This window comes from Tiliqua scincoides, chromosome 1 (assembly GCF_035046505.1).
Source record: "Tiliqua scincoides isolate rTilSci1 chromosome 1, rTilSci1.hap2, whole genome shotgun sequence".
In the NCBI taxonomy this organism is placed as follows: Eukaryota; Metazoa; Chordata; class Lepidosauria; order Squamata; family Scincidae; genus Tiliqua; species Tiliqua scincoides.
The window spans coordinates 228,593,556-228,607,627 of NC_089821.1; the positions used below are offsets into that span (position 1 = coordinate 228,593,556).

General features: G+C 41.1%; 1 protein-coding gene across 1 annotated transcript in view; it reads left to right on the forward strand.

Moving 5' to 3' along the window:
• MAP3K21 (mitogen-activated protein kinase kinase kinase 21) overlaps positions 1 to 13,636 on the forward strand; it is a 46,082-nt gene extending 32,446 nt beyond the window's left edge. Inside the window, exons 7-11 of the mRNA XM_066611443.1 lie at positions 3,155 to 3,271; positions 3,783 to 3,933; positions 9,764 to 9,858; positions 10,756 to 11,517; positions 13,243 to 13,636. Of these exons, the coding sequence (XP_066467540.1) occupies positions 3,155 to 3,271; positions 3,783 to 3,933; positions 9,764 to 9,858; positions 10,756 to 11,517; positions 13,243 to 13,631 (1,514 nt within the window). The 3' untranslated portion in view covers positions 13,632 to 13,636. The remainder of the gene's footprint in view (positions 1 to 3,154; positions 3,272 to 3,782; positions 3,934 to 9,763; positions 9,859 to 10,755; positions 11,518 to 13,242) is intronic.
• The last annotated feature ends 436 nt before the right edge of the window (positions 13,637 to 14,072 follow it).

Sequence of the window (14,072 nt, forward strand, 5' to 3'; positions counted from 1 at the left end):
ACTGGTTGCAGGATTTTCGCCATTGGCAGCTGACATGGAAATTAAAAAATTACTTCATGCAAAGGTTTATCTTTCTGTTCTGTGATATTGAGAATTGTTGGGTCAGGAAATTGAGAATTGTTGGATCAGAAAGTGGTCCATAAGAACATAAGAACAGCCCCATCTAGTTAAGCATCTAGTTATCCATCTAGTTAAGCACTCTGTTTTCAAAAGCTGTGGGGCAGATTTTTTTTCCTGAAGAACTCAAGTTCAGTGCATGAAGGTGGTGGTGGCCTTCCCTGTTGATCATTCAATATCTTGTACTCAGAACTGTACTGTCCCTGAACATGGAATTTTCCATTTAATTACTAATCCATATTTACCTAGATTAACTTTACACAGGCAATCCATACATTTACAGGTTGGTGGCATGAGATAGTCAGAAGTGTTAGAAATTGTATTTCAGTGCAAAATCATGTGATCTCCTATATATCTGTGAATGTTTTTAAAATACAGTAATAGTAAATTCCTAAATATGGTTTAGGAAGAGAAGCTGGAATACCACGAGATTTCCAGAGTTGGGAGCTGGGGCGGGGAGACTGTTGCATTCAGTTAAGTTCTAAGTGCTTTCCCATAGGTCTTAGTCCCTAAATGCTAGTTAATTATTCAGCATCTTCTGTTTGAGTGTAATAAATTATCACTCCTGTTTCCCAGAACTGAAAGGGACCATTGTGTGTCAGTCTTTCGACTTGGATGTCTTGTAAACAAAAGATTTTTTTTTCCTCTCTGAAAACATTTCCTTAATCCTTTGTTCCCATTATCTTCTGTTCTTCCACAGTTGATAGATAAAGATGGAGAGGAGTTTGTACAAACATTAAAAGTTGTGTACTTATTTGGGTAAAGCCAAAATATTTTCTTGTTCCTGCACTTCGTGTTTCCCACTTGGTTGATTAGGTCTGCACTGCAAAGTCATATTGAAAGAAAAGAGTGCCTTTTCATACAACTGAAAATTTAGATAGTGGGTTTTTTGTTTTTGTTAAAACCCTTCTTGTAACTGTGGCATTCAAAGACCTATCATGTCTGTGTTAATTTAAAAAGTTTATGAAAAATAAGTTCCTGCTCATGCAAGATTTATTTTTAATGGAATATTATATATTATGTTTACTGAATTCTAAATATTATATTTCAGGTATTATATTTAAGTTATTGATTCTGTTTTGTAAAGGTCATTCCCACTCATAAAGACTGTTATAGGCAGTCCTATTCCTAAGTCATTTGTTCCTTTAGAAGTTATACTTTGAATTTCTGTTTGACATAGTGCCCAAACTTGAATATGCCTGAGTATATGAGAGACTCTTGAAGTCTGTAAATGAACAAATTAATGTACAAGCTTGCCCCCATATCCAGGTGGGATCAGTTCCAGGGACAGTGGGGAATTTGCAGAGATTAAAGAACTGCTTGTGAGGAGTCACAAGCTTAATTCTACCCATACAAATAAAGGCCTCTCTTTTGGGCCACAGTGTATAAAGTAGGTGTGGAAATAAGTTGTACCCTGCCACATACAACTGTCTAATTTCTGGGTTGTCTTATAGTGTTGTGTTACATGGCAACAACTCCCCTGCTACTAATTCCTCTCAGTAACCTCAACCATCTTTGTACTTGTGCAGTATTTTGGTAAGGTTGTAATTGACTCAGTTTAGATGTCACACCAAACCATAATAAAGAAAGATAAATTGTTATTCAGTGTGATATCTGTCTTACCTGAAAAAGCATGCTTTGACATCAACCAGTAACCAGAATTCAAAGTCATGGTTTGAAATTGATTTTTTAAATTATACTTTGGTACTTCTCTGGTGCAAAGGTTGCAGACATCACTTCTCATCTAGATAGGCTGATAGAGGTAGCTGATAGAGGTAGCAGGGGAGGTAGCTGATAGAGGTAGCAGGGGAGGTAGCTGATAGAGGTAGCAGGGGAGGAGGTAGCTGTTGTGGTGCATGTTGGCACCAACAACGTGGGGAAGTGTGGCCGAAAAGTCTTAGAGGCCATATTTAGGCTATTGGGTAGGAAGCTACCCAATATTGGCCATATTTAGGCTATTGGGTAGGAAGCTGAAAGCCAGGACCCAAAAGGTAGTGTTCTCAGAAGTGCTGCCTGTTCCATGCATAGGGCCAGCTAGGCAGGCAGAGATCAGGGGTCTCAATGTGTGGTTGAGACGGTGGTGTAGGGAGGAGGGGTTTAGATTCGTTAGGCACTGGGGAACGTTTTGGGACAAGCTGGGCCTGTACAAGAGGGACGGGCTTCACTTGAACCAGAATGGAACAGACTGCTGGCGCATAACATTAAAAAGGTGGCAGAGCAGCTTTTAAACTGATCCCTGGAGGAGAGTCGGGGGGCATCTGGGACTTCTCATCCCTATGGAATGAGGATGGGGAGGTTAGAGAACAAGGCAGGGACAGATTAGGAGTAGGAATTGGGAGCAGAAACATAATAGGATGTGATAGCCCATCCAGCAAAACAAGAGACTGCAAGGATAAAGGAGATAATAAGCAGCCCATCTTGAGGGACTTTGTATACAAGTGCTTTTATGCAAATGCCCAAAGAGGCCAGTAGCCCAACATAGAGGCTCTTGATTCTATGTCAGCCCAAGAGCTGTCGCAGAATCAAGTAGCCCCATTGTAGGGCTGCTTGCCTTAGCCAGGGGAAGAAGATAAAAGTCCCCTTTCACTGAGGAGCCGCCGGTGGCTGCCCTGTTGTGCGCAGGATACCACAGCAGTCCTGGTGCAACAGGTAGCTCAGAATTGGCTTGCCATCAACAAAAGAATAAATAAAAGTTTTTTTTAAAAAAGCAATAGTTTGGTGTGACGCCTGAATTGACAGACTACCACAACACAGTAAATTGAGATACTGTGCTGATTTCAACTGTGATTGTCTTTTATCCTATATAGTTTCTTGTTGGTACATTGTATTATAGAATTCTATGTGTCATAGAATTCAGTCATTAAAAATGGATCACCAAAGGCCGCGTGTACTTCCTACTCTGCCTGTTTGCTGTTTTTTCTAGTATGCATTTCAGACCTCTGGAACGTCTAGTTAAATATATTTTCAATACTGATGTTTCCAAGTCATTCAAGTACAACTTGACATTTTCATCCATATTCTCTAAATGTTCCTTCAGTGATTTCCAAAACCGACTCAAATACAGCTAATGGGCGAAGAAACAGTATATATGTGTACCAGCAAGATGTAGATATCACAAGCGAATATGAGCTTCCCAGTTGGGTTAAGAAAAAAGGCAAGACATGGCATGTTAAATCATACAAGGTGTTGGTTATAATTATCTCTTAGCTAAATTTGTATGGTGGTAGCCTGAGCACTTGGATATCCATTACAATGATTGCATTTTTGATTAATGCAGATATACCTGTTGCATATTATGTCAAGATGTTTTCTTATTAAGTTGTTTTGCAAAAGGCTACTCTGTAGGTACAGTATGCTTGTGCTCAGTGTCTTATCACTTATCTGAATTTATCTAACTTCTATATAAAAGAAAATTAAAGCATGAAAAGAAATCGGATACTTTCTGCTAATTAGTTCAATTTCCTTTCTTAGTCTCCTACCTTAGTTGATTAATTCTTTGCCTGCTTAACTTGGTGATCTTAATGCATATCCGTCCTCCAATGGTAAAAAAAAATCATCTTTCACACTATATAATATGAATGTTTACAGCATTTGCAAAAATGCCTTGCCATACTGCTTGTAACACTTTTTTGAATTGTTATTGAGTCCTTTTCTTCTTTCTATAGTGACCTCAGATGAAAGCAACAAAACATGGGGAAGAAGCACAGCTTTTCAGCAGGAAGAATTTGAAGATGTGAAGCGAAGCTTTAAGAAGAGAGGTTGTACTTGGGGGCCAAACTCGGTTCAAACAAAAGAGCGTGCAGATTGTAAAGAGAGGTATGACTGCTATGTGACATGGGGAAATGACATTTATTTTAATCTGCAGGTTACTGATTACCCTGTTGGGGGGGGGGGAGAGCAAAGGAAAACCAGCAACTCTAGGTTGAGAATGAGCCTAAATTTGTTTTGAGTTGAATTCTTGTGACAAAATATGTGTATTTGGAAGGGAGGGAAAACTTTAGTTGAACAGCTAAGAAAATCACAGGAAAAGTAAAACTTTTGCTATTGTTTGTTTAATTCCTGGACATTTAACAATAACTCAGGCTGAGCTTTGCAAAATTTTGCAATGGTGAGGGATGCCTAGGGCAGTGTCTTACCAGTCCCTTGGGCTGAGAGGAGATATGAAAAGATGCTGTTGAAGTATTAAGTTCAGTTATGATGGTCAAACAAACACCTGGATCAAATAACTTCTTTGCTCCCAAGTCTTAGAAGATTTCCCGAGCTGTGCCTATGGGCTAAGGTAAAGGAACGTGCAATTCACTGGAGCCTTAAAAACCAACCTTTTTACAGTTTATCCTGGTACTGAAGACATGAACAAAAAACATGTAAATTCTGAGGGAGTAGTTGAGAATGCACTGAAAAAATGTGAAGTGCTTTTTCAACCAAACCATAGTGAAAACTAAATTTAAGCAACTGTTTATATATGGAGAGGCCTTACATGTAGTCCAACCATTAGTTCATCTAGCTCAGTATTGTCTATCTGACCTGTAGTAACTCTCTGGGATTTTAGTCTGGGGTCTTGCTCAGCCCAACCTGGAGATGCCAGGGATTGAACCTGGGATCTTCTGCATGCAAAGCGTGTGTTCTCTCACTGAACTACAGCCCTTCCCCAATAGAACAGGTCATGACTGAAAGCTTATTCAGAAGGCATGGGAGGAAGATGAATGTATACATGTAGAGGCTGTTGCTTGTTTTAAAGGACCTCTCATCAAAATCTCCCTCCTTGTTAGCCTTTCACATACAGGGATATTTTACATGTGGTGCCCCTGAACAGCAACCCATTCTGCATTGCATTCTTATTCAGCAGTGAAGCAGGTAGGAAAGGTAGGTAAGCACATTATAGCATCCAAGTTCCTAGTCAGATTGGTCGTAGTGTTAATCACTACCTTTAATCTAAATTGCTCTGAACTGTTTATCACTCAGATTATACCAGACTTTAATTGTGTAGAAATCAGAGGCAGCTTGGAACACATAGCTTGTATAACAGTGCTTCCTTTTAGTTCGATAATGGCTAATAACTATACATGACCTTACCCCCTCCATTGGCCTTGTTACACTATCTATATATTTATAGATGTAATAAATAGGCATAAGAAGCTGTGGCAGTACAGTCTGAACTCAGTTGGGATGAAAGTAAAGAGGACTGAGGGTAGAGGTGAGCTCATCTGGAAACATTCTTAGATTTTACTTAATGCAAACATGAATTTCTAGGGCTTGATGTCCAGAATAAGAGAAGCGGGGTGGAATGGGGGAATTGGAGATCTAGAGTTGGCTCAGAATAGTATGGATTTATTGTGAACAGTGTACATCTTTTTTTCTTTTTTTTTTGCGCTTGCAGCAAAAGGTGAAAACTATTTCACATACCGTATTTTTCGCTCCATAAGACGCACCTGACCATAAGACGCACCTAGTTTTTAGAGGAGAAAAACAAGGAAAAAAAATATTCTGAACCAAATAGTGTAATAAAATATTTAAAACTATAACAGAACAACATTTGAACCATGTAAAGTGAACAGCAGTCAACAGTGGCATTAAGAACCATTATCACTGTCATTAACAAATGGAGAGACTTAAAGGTTTGAGCACTCTAGTTTTCTGGAAACACCAAGAACTCATCATCGCTAGAGTCAGAATTTATGAAGCTGACAAAAGCAGGTGCACACAAATAGGGGATCACATTATCTTTCTGCTACCATGATGTTCTGCCAAATTCCAATCCACTGGGCCTCGTGCCTGCTTAAGGCTGATCAGTCCCCCTTGGGCAACTCACCAGTGCAGCAAGCAAAAATGAGTCCAGTTCCAGTCCACAGATGCCAAGTAAATCAGTCCCATCATTCAGAGTTACCAAATCAGAGTCCAAAGCCAATAAGCCAAATTACAGTCCAAGGTCAGGTTCCAGGTAGGTCAGTTAAATCCATCAGGGTATCCAAGTCCAGTCACAATCCACAGTCAGATTCCAAATTCAATAAACCCAGTCAGTCTCCTCCCCTACCTTCAACCTGCACTCCTTCAAAACCCACAAACCCTTTCTGCCTCTGGTACTCCTTATATCCCTGAGGGCCCTATTGCCTTCCAGTGGCTGCAGCTGTGCAGCACTCTCTGCTGGATGCCCAGGCCTTACCTTTAAAGGGGCCACTGCTGACACCACATCTACCTCCCCACCAGATCTTCCTGGATTCCAATACAAGGGGGGGGGAGCAGATCTCTATACAGACCAGTGCAAAAACAGGGGAAAGGTGTGGGGGAGGTAAGATCTTTGTATAGGCATCACAGCAAGACCAGTGCAAAACCCCTTGCACACAGAACCAACAGATGGAAGTGGGGGGGGGGCGCAGATCTCCATACGTAGCAGTGCAAAAGCAGGGGAAAAGTGTGGGGCAGGTAAGATCTCTGTATAGGCATCACAGCAAGACCATTGCAAAACCCCTTGCACACAGAACCAACAGATGGAAGTGGGGGGGTGCAGATCTCCATACATAGCAGTGCAAAAGCAGGGGAAAAGTGTGGGGCAGGTAAGATCTCTGTATAGACATCACAGCAAGACCATTGCAAAACCCCTTGCACACAGAACCAACAGATGAAAGTGGGGGGGGGCGCAGATCTCCATACATAGCAGTGCAAAAGCAGGGGAAAAGTGTGGGGCAGGTAAGGTCTCTGTATAGGCATCACAGCAAGACCATTGCAAAACCCCTTGCACACAGAACCAACAGATGGAAGTGGGGGGGGGGCAGATCTCCATACATACCAGTGCAAAAGCAGGGGAAAAGTGTGGGGCAGGTAAGATCTCTGTATAGGCATCACAGCAAGACCATTGCAAAACCCCTTGCACACAGAACCAACAGATGGAAGTGGGGGGTGCAGATCTCCATACATAGCAGTGCAAAAGCAGGGGAAAAGTGTGGGGCAGGTAAGATCTCTGTATAGACATCACAGCAAGACCATTGCAAAACCCCTTGCACACAGAACCAACAGATGAAAGTGGGGGGGGGGGCGCAGATCTCCATACATACCAGTGCAAAAGCAGGGGAAAGGTAAGTCAGCCCCAGTAGAGCCAATGGGGCTCACTCCCAGGGATGAGTGGACGGGAGAAAAGCCTGCCAGCGCCTCCTCTCCCAGGGAGGAGCCCGTCTCAGTCCCTGGGCTGCCTGGACTCACTCCCTAGGCTCGCTCCCTGGGCTCACAAGCCTGCCAGGGGCTCACTCCTAGGGATGCGTGGACAGGAGAGAAGCCCGCGATTGACTCATTTTGCCTGGAGATGGACTGGTAGCTCGAGGATCGACATAATGAGCACCCCTGCTCTAGGGGCTTGCTCAGCAAGACTGCCATTCCACCCACGCTTTCCTGGGAGTGAGCCCCAGTGACTCTGAGACTTACTTCTGAGTAGACACGTGGGCTTTCGCAGCGAGCCTGCCATCCCACCCACCCACCCCCGCTTTCCTGGGAGTGAGCCCCAGTGAGTCTGAGACTTACTTCTGAGTAGACACCTGGGCTTGCCAAGCGAGTCTGCCATCCCACCCCCGCTTTCCTGGGAGTGAGCCCCAGTGACTCTGAGACTTACTTCTGAGTAGACACGCGGGCTTGCTCAGCAAGACTGCCACCCCACCCCCGCTTTCCTGGGAAGCCGAGCCAAGCAGAGCGGGCAAGGGGCGGGGCCAGGGGCGGAGTTTTTTTTTTTTTTTGCAGTCTTCGCTCCATAAGACGCACACACTTTCCCCCCCACTTTTTGGGGGGGAAAAAGTGCGTCTTATAGAGCGAAAAATACGGTATTTGCAGTGTAGCTATTAACTACTGGCCCTGCATGCAGAAAATGAATGCTACCCTTCTAGAGCAAAGCAGAAAAATAGATAGTTCAGGCTCCTAATTAATATTGGGATAGAGAAGGTGGGATTTCTTAGATCAGCTAACGAAGGATGTCTTTTTGTGTTGAACCTTTGCTCAGATCCAGATTCATAAGATACAACTGCCCTTGTTGCTTTGTCCTCTGGTCAAGGGTCTACTAAAAGAACTGCATTCAGTAGGAAAGTACCTTGCAAATTTGGCGTGTTACCATAATAGATTTTACTGCTCTTTGCTTCAATCGGTGCCCAGTAGGTTTTAAGCTCTCTAGCTTTGGTTCAGGTATAGTCAGGGACTTTTCTTGCTGCAGTCTTTTCCTCATCCTTTCTATTCAAGGACCAGAAATGATTTCTTGACTAGCAAAGTGGTGGCTTTTTAAAGCAGTGTTTCTTGATTTGGCAGGGAGAGAGCATCTGTCCCTATCCCCCCCCCCCAGCATAGCAACTTTTCTAGTGCCTGTTTGCTGATAGTCCAGGCTCACAATCTTTTCATTCTTTCTGCTGTGCAAACCACACTGAGAACATCTTTGTTGAAAAGTTGTTCTATATAAATACTATATTTTAAATAATTCTGAATAATATTTCATTGCTATTTGTGTGAAAGAAAAGGTGAGTTCTTTTCTTAGTGATAAGGATAAGGAAGAAAATTGGCCAAGCAGTTGGATCTTTTTTCTTTAGTAATATCCAAAACTAGAGTTTAAGGAAGCTAATTTTTCACAATGCAGTTTTAATACCAAAAGATGTGTATAGGATATTACTCCTTTATTGTCCTTGTTTGTTTGCCCTTGTACTATGGGCTATGGCCTATATATTTGGTAAATTAATCCAGTACTGCACAAAATGTCAAAAAATGTACTTTTATGTAGGAACATTCTTGCTTAACTGAAGAACAGGATGTGTAGCCAACCAGCAGGAACTGTCATGCTTCCTGTTAATATTCAGTTAGTCTCTCTGTCTTCAGTTAAGCAGGAATGTTCCTTTGTTAACAAGAAACACTTATGCTTCCATCACTGCTAAAAACAAAAGTAATGGGTATGTATGAGGGGGATGCAACTATTTATATAGGGTTTCCCTGTATCTGCAGATAAGTGAAACTGTGGATACTGGATCCATGAATACAGGATGAGGCCCATATTCTGTTTCTTTAACCAGTGTATAATGAATCTTTGGAACTCTTTGTCACAAGGTATTGTGATAGCTCCTGGCCTAGATGCCTTTAAAGGTGATTGGACAGATTTGTGGAGAAAACATATGTCACAGGTTTCAAGTCATGATGACTGTATTAAACCTTCAAGTTTTAGAGGTTTGACATTCAACCTGTCTCTGAATGCCAGATGCAAGGAAGTGGCAATAGGATATGTTGTATTTATATGTCAACAGGTATCTTGTTGTTTTGTGTGTTTCCAGAGGCATCAGATAAGCTACTGTGAGATACACAGTAGTGGATTAGGTGGACACTTTGCCTGATCCAGTAGGGCTCTTCTGTGTTCTCTTCTGCAAATAAAAGTCATTTCCGTTTGTGCAGAAGGGTGATGGTGTTGGTGTTCACTGCTTTCCCTTAACACTGCACCCCCCTGGACCTCATACCATCCACTTGCAGGGGGTTCAGTGGTCCTCATGAGTGGGTTTTTTTCTAGAAAGTCGGGAGGTTTGCTTTCTTCTGCACACACTGCTTATTATACAGCCCTCTGCAATGATGGACTTTTATCAATAGACTTTCATCAATGGAAACATGCAATTTTCTTCATGTCAAACTGCTTCTCTGATTTCAGAATAAGACCCCTCTCAGATGGTAGTAGTCCTTGGTCAACCCTTTTGATGAAGAATCAGAAAGGTGTTCCCTTAGCTTCCTTGTTCCTGGACCAAGGTAAATGAGTATATAACTGAGTGGTACAGCACACAGAATACTACTGTAGTGATAATTAAACTCACAAAGTCAAATCACAAATTGTAGAGTGCTTGAATCTTCACCTTAAACCAGAGGCTCCCAGATTGTGACCTACCACATCCCTTCTCTTCCTATGGGGAGCTCACAGAACCCAAGGGTGTTTTGAGAGGTGGAGATTGTGGTACTTGAATTTTCCCTTGTTGATTGACTTGCTTCTCCTGACTAAATTCTTACCTGGAGGACAATTTCATAGCTGATAAAGAATAAGCTACCAGTTTGCTTCACAAATGATCTGGTTTGTAAGAGCAAGAAATGCATTCCAAGAATAGTGCTACAGCATTCAAGTCTTGCTCTGATCCTAAGACATTTTAAATGGACTGTTTGGGGCTTAAACATGGTGTCTTCTATATGAAAATCATGAGTTTTCACAATAAGAAGCAACTCCACAATATTTTTTAGCAGAAAAAAACCCAGAGGTATTGATAAAAGCTGGAAAAAGAAAAGGGATAACACAAAAAAGCTCCATATCTCCATATCTTTTTACAGTATATGTAGCAGTTGCATTCAAAATAAGCACTAAATTCAAAGACGTTCACCATCAACATAGGCCAAAGAAGGCTAATAGACATAGGTGGCTGTTAAAAAAAGCAAGTTCCCCAAAACTGCTTTCAGGTGCTGTAGCCTGAAGAGTAGTACAATATTTACATAACTTAATAAGTAAGCAATCCCTATCTAAATTGAATTGCTTCTGACTTGTTAGGGTTTTCATTTGCCTCTTTAAATTAAAAAAGATCTATGGCAACATTTCATATCTGTAATGAAACAACAATGTTCTAATTGAACACTTACTGACATCTGAGTATTGTGTCTGTACAGAGCAGAGACATTCCTCTGAAAGTATGGATGCTAAGCGACCAAAGCAACTAAAATTTCCAAATCAAGCCTACATTGATCTACCTCTTTGGAAGGATGATCAAGGACTAAATTCTGTCGAACAGGAGAGCTTTGAAGAAGGAAATTCAGCAAGTTCTGCAAATAGCACTCCACAAATGACTCCCACAAACAGTCTTAGCAGAACATTACAGAAGAAGAAAACTGACTGTGTTTTATATGGATGTGCTGTCCTCCTTGCTTCAGTAGCGCTGGGCTTGGATGTTAGGGAGCTGAACAAATTTCAGGCTCCAGATGAAGTATTGCCCAAGGAAGAAAAGAAAAAGCGTGATGGACTGTTCCAGCGAGCTTCTAAGTTTCACAGAAGTTCAAGCCCTGTAAGATTGCAACAGTCCAGAAAAGAGGAGACCCATGTTCCTTCACTGGATCCATCTGCAAGCACTGTGAATCTTCTCTCTATGTCTTCTGCTTCCACTAAATGCCTTCTTCAGTGTGACAGTGAAGATGCTCTTGGAAGCTCACTGCCGAATAACCAGGATGCTCCTGTTAAATGCTTTTTGTCTGAAACCCTTGTTAGCAAAAAAGAACACATAGCCAAAATTAATCCTGCTCTGAGTCCTAATTTGCCATCTCTCACTCTTCCTTTGAAGCAAGGATCTCTGCATTTGGCAAATTCCTCATCCTCAAATGTGAAAGTTTTGGGTCACAGACGAACCATGTCAGATGGAAATTCCTGTTATATCACAAGTGAGTACAAAAAAATATATTTGCTTATCACTATGTATTACAAGTAAGAACATAAGAACAGCCCCACTGGATCAGGCCATAGGCCCATCTAGTCCAGCTTCCTGTATCTCACAGCGGCCCACCAAATGCCCCAGGGAGCACACCAGATAACAAGAGACCTCATCCTGGTGCTCTCTCCTACATCTGGCATTCTGACTTAACCCATTCCTAAAATCAGGAGGTTGCGCATACACATCATGGCTTGTACCCCATAATGGATTTTTCCTCCAGAAACTCGTCCAATCCCCTTTTAAAGGCGTCTAGGCTAGACGCCAGCACCACATCCTGTGGCAAGGAGTTCCACAGACCGACCACGCGCTGAGTAAAGAAATATTTTCTTTTGTCTGTCCTAACCCGCCCAACACTCAATTTTAGTGGATGTCCCCTGGTTCTGGTATTATGTGAGAGTGTAAAGAGCGTCTCCCTATCCACTCTGTCCATCCCCTGCATAATTTTGTATGTCTCAAGTAACACTGAAATGACCATGGAACAGTAATGTATTTAGGTAATAAATAAGTTACTTGTTTTTGGTACATGTCCTATCTTGGGAGAGTGGGAGAGGGTAACTATGGGTCCTACCATTGCTGTAACCACTTTCAGTATCTCTGTACAACACGGATTATGATTGTTTAATTTTTCTTCGTGAGAAAAAAATGCATTGAAGACACTTTAAAATACAGATAAAAACAAAGCAAAGCAAATGCAAAGAGAAAATAAAACGTATCAAATTTCAAAAGGAGGGGAAGAAATAAATTATAAAGATATTATAAATATATTTAAGCAATCTATACTACTGGATTCTTCACACACTATATGTATAAGTCTAGGAAAGGCTTCCAAATATCCACAAATATATCCTTTCATAGTTGTTGTCTGTAAGCTATTTATTCAATTTATTCAGAAATTTATTATCAATATATTCAGAAATTGATAAAGTCAAAAGGTCTTCAATCCACTGATTAATTGTTTTATTTGTCAATGATGGCAATGTTATCTGTACCTTTGTGATGCTAGACTAATTGGGAACATGTGTCTCAAAAATGCATGCAGTTCTTCCTATGCAGAAGGAACAAAAGATAGAGAGAACATGCATTTATAGATATAGCTGGGGCTCAAAGAAGTCTGATGGCTAGATTATAACTCATGATTTAAGCATTTGGAGTTAGTAATCCAGAATTAATCTAGCATCCTGGCTTGCTGTAACCAGAAACCATTAGCTGTTTATTGAACACAAAATATATAAAACTTATCCATATTCTGAGATGTATGTAAACCCTTAGGTTTGGTTAAGTTAAGCCTTGTCTTAGCCACTCACTCCTGGTGTTGGTCACGTTATAGTCTACCTTGCAACAACTCAGTGGAAGGGATTTAAGGATCACCTGAAATACATGACCTTGCAGGTGTTTTACCACATTTCACATTAGTCTTCCAACTAGTTAAACCATTTCATTTTTGTGCCATATGAAAAGAGCAAAGAAGATGCCCTAGTAACTATCCCTGAGATGCTCCTTGAAATAGTGTCTAGTAGATTGTGTGCCATCTACCATTTTTTCTGCTTTCTTGCTTCTGGATTTGCTAAATGCTAACTGGTACCAAAAGAAATGTCATTGTCTTTTATTCTTTGTGTTTATTTCATCATCACAAGGTGAATAGTTATATTATTTGTTATTTCTATTCTTCATCTAGCTAACGGGATTGCTAGTGGAGCCCATGAGAGACTGAACACTCCATCTTTCCAACAAAGAAACAGTGATGGGTCAGCTGAAAAGAACGGAACTGTCAACATTATACCAAGACCTCGACCTTCTTCTTTAAGAAGCAGGCTAGATCCTTGGCAAGCCATTCCACAAAGTACGAAGTCAAGCCCTTTTGAGATGGATCATTTAGAGGGTGACAGAAGTTCAAAGACTAATTTGTTGACCGACACCAAGGAGAGAACTAAATCTCATATGCCCTCATTACTTGATATTGATGTAGAAGGTCAGAACAGAGACTGTACAGTGCCTTTGTGCAGGATAAAGAGTAAGGCTTGCCGGCCATCAATATATGAACTAGAGAGTGAATTCTTGTCTTAAGTGCCTTGGGTCTATTTTTAATGCCCTCTTTCAAAGGAAAAAAAAATCAAGATTTGTATGTGTATGTGTGTCTGTACAACAACTTTATGCTGATTTTTCTTAAATTGTGTGAACAATAGTAAATTTTGTGATCAATAGTACTACCACTAGATAGATAAAATATTAAATATTGAAAGTATATACTGGGAGGGGAGCACTGCTCTGCTGCTCCGTCTGTGGTGTTGGTGTTCAACAATATTCTGAATGAATATATTCACATGGAAATCAATACATTTTTCACACTTTTAATATACCTTTCCCTTCTGCAAAAATGTGAAAACACCCTTTTATTCCAGTGTTGATATTGCCATGCATTTTTCCCATTAGCAGTTTGAAGGTCCTATTTGGAAAAGGGAGTTTTGCCTGCAGATGGCATGTAGGAAAAACCACTTTTGTGAATGT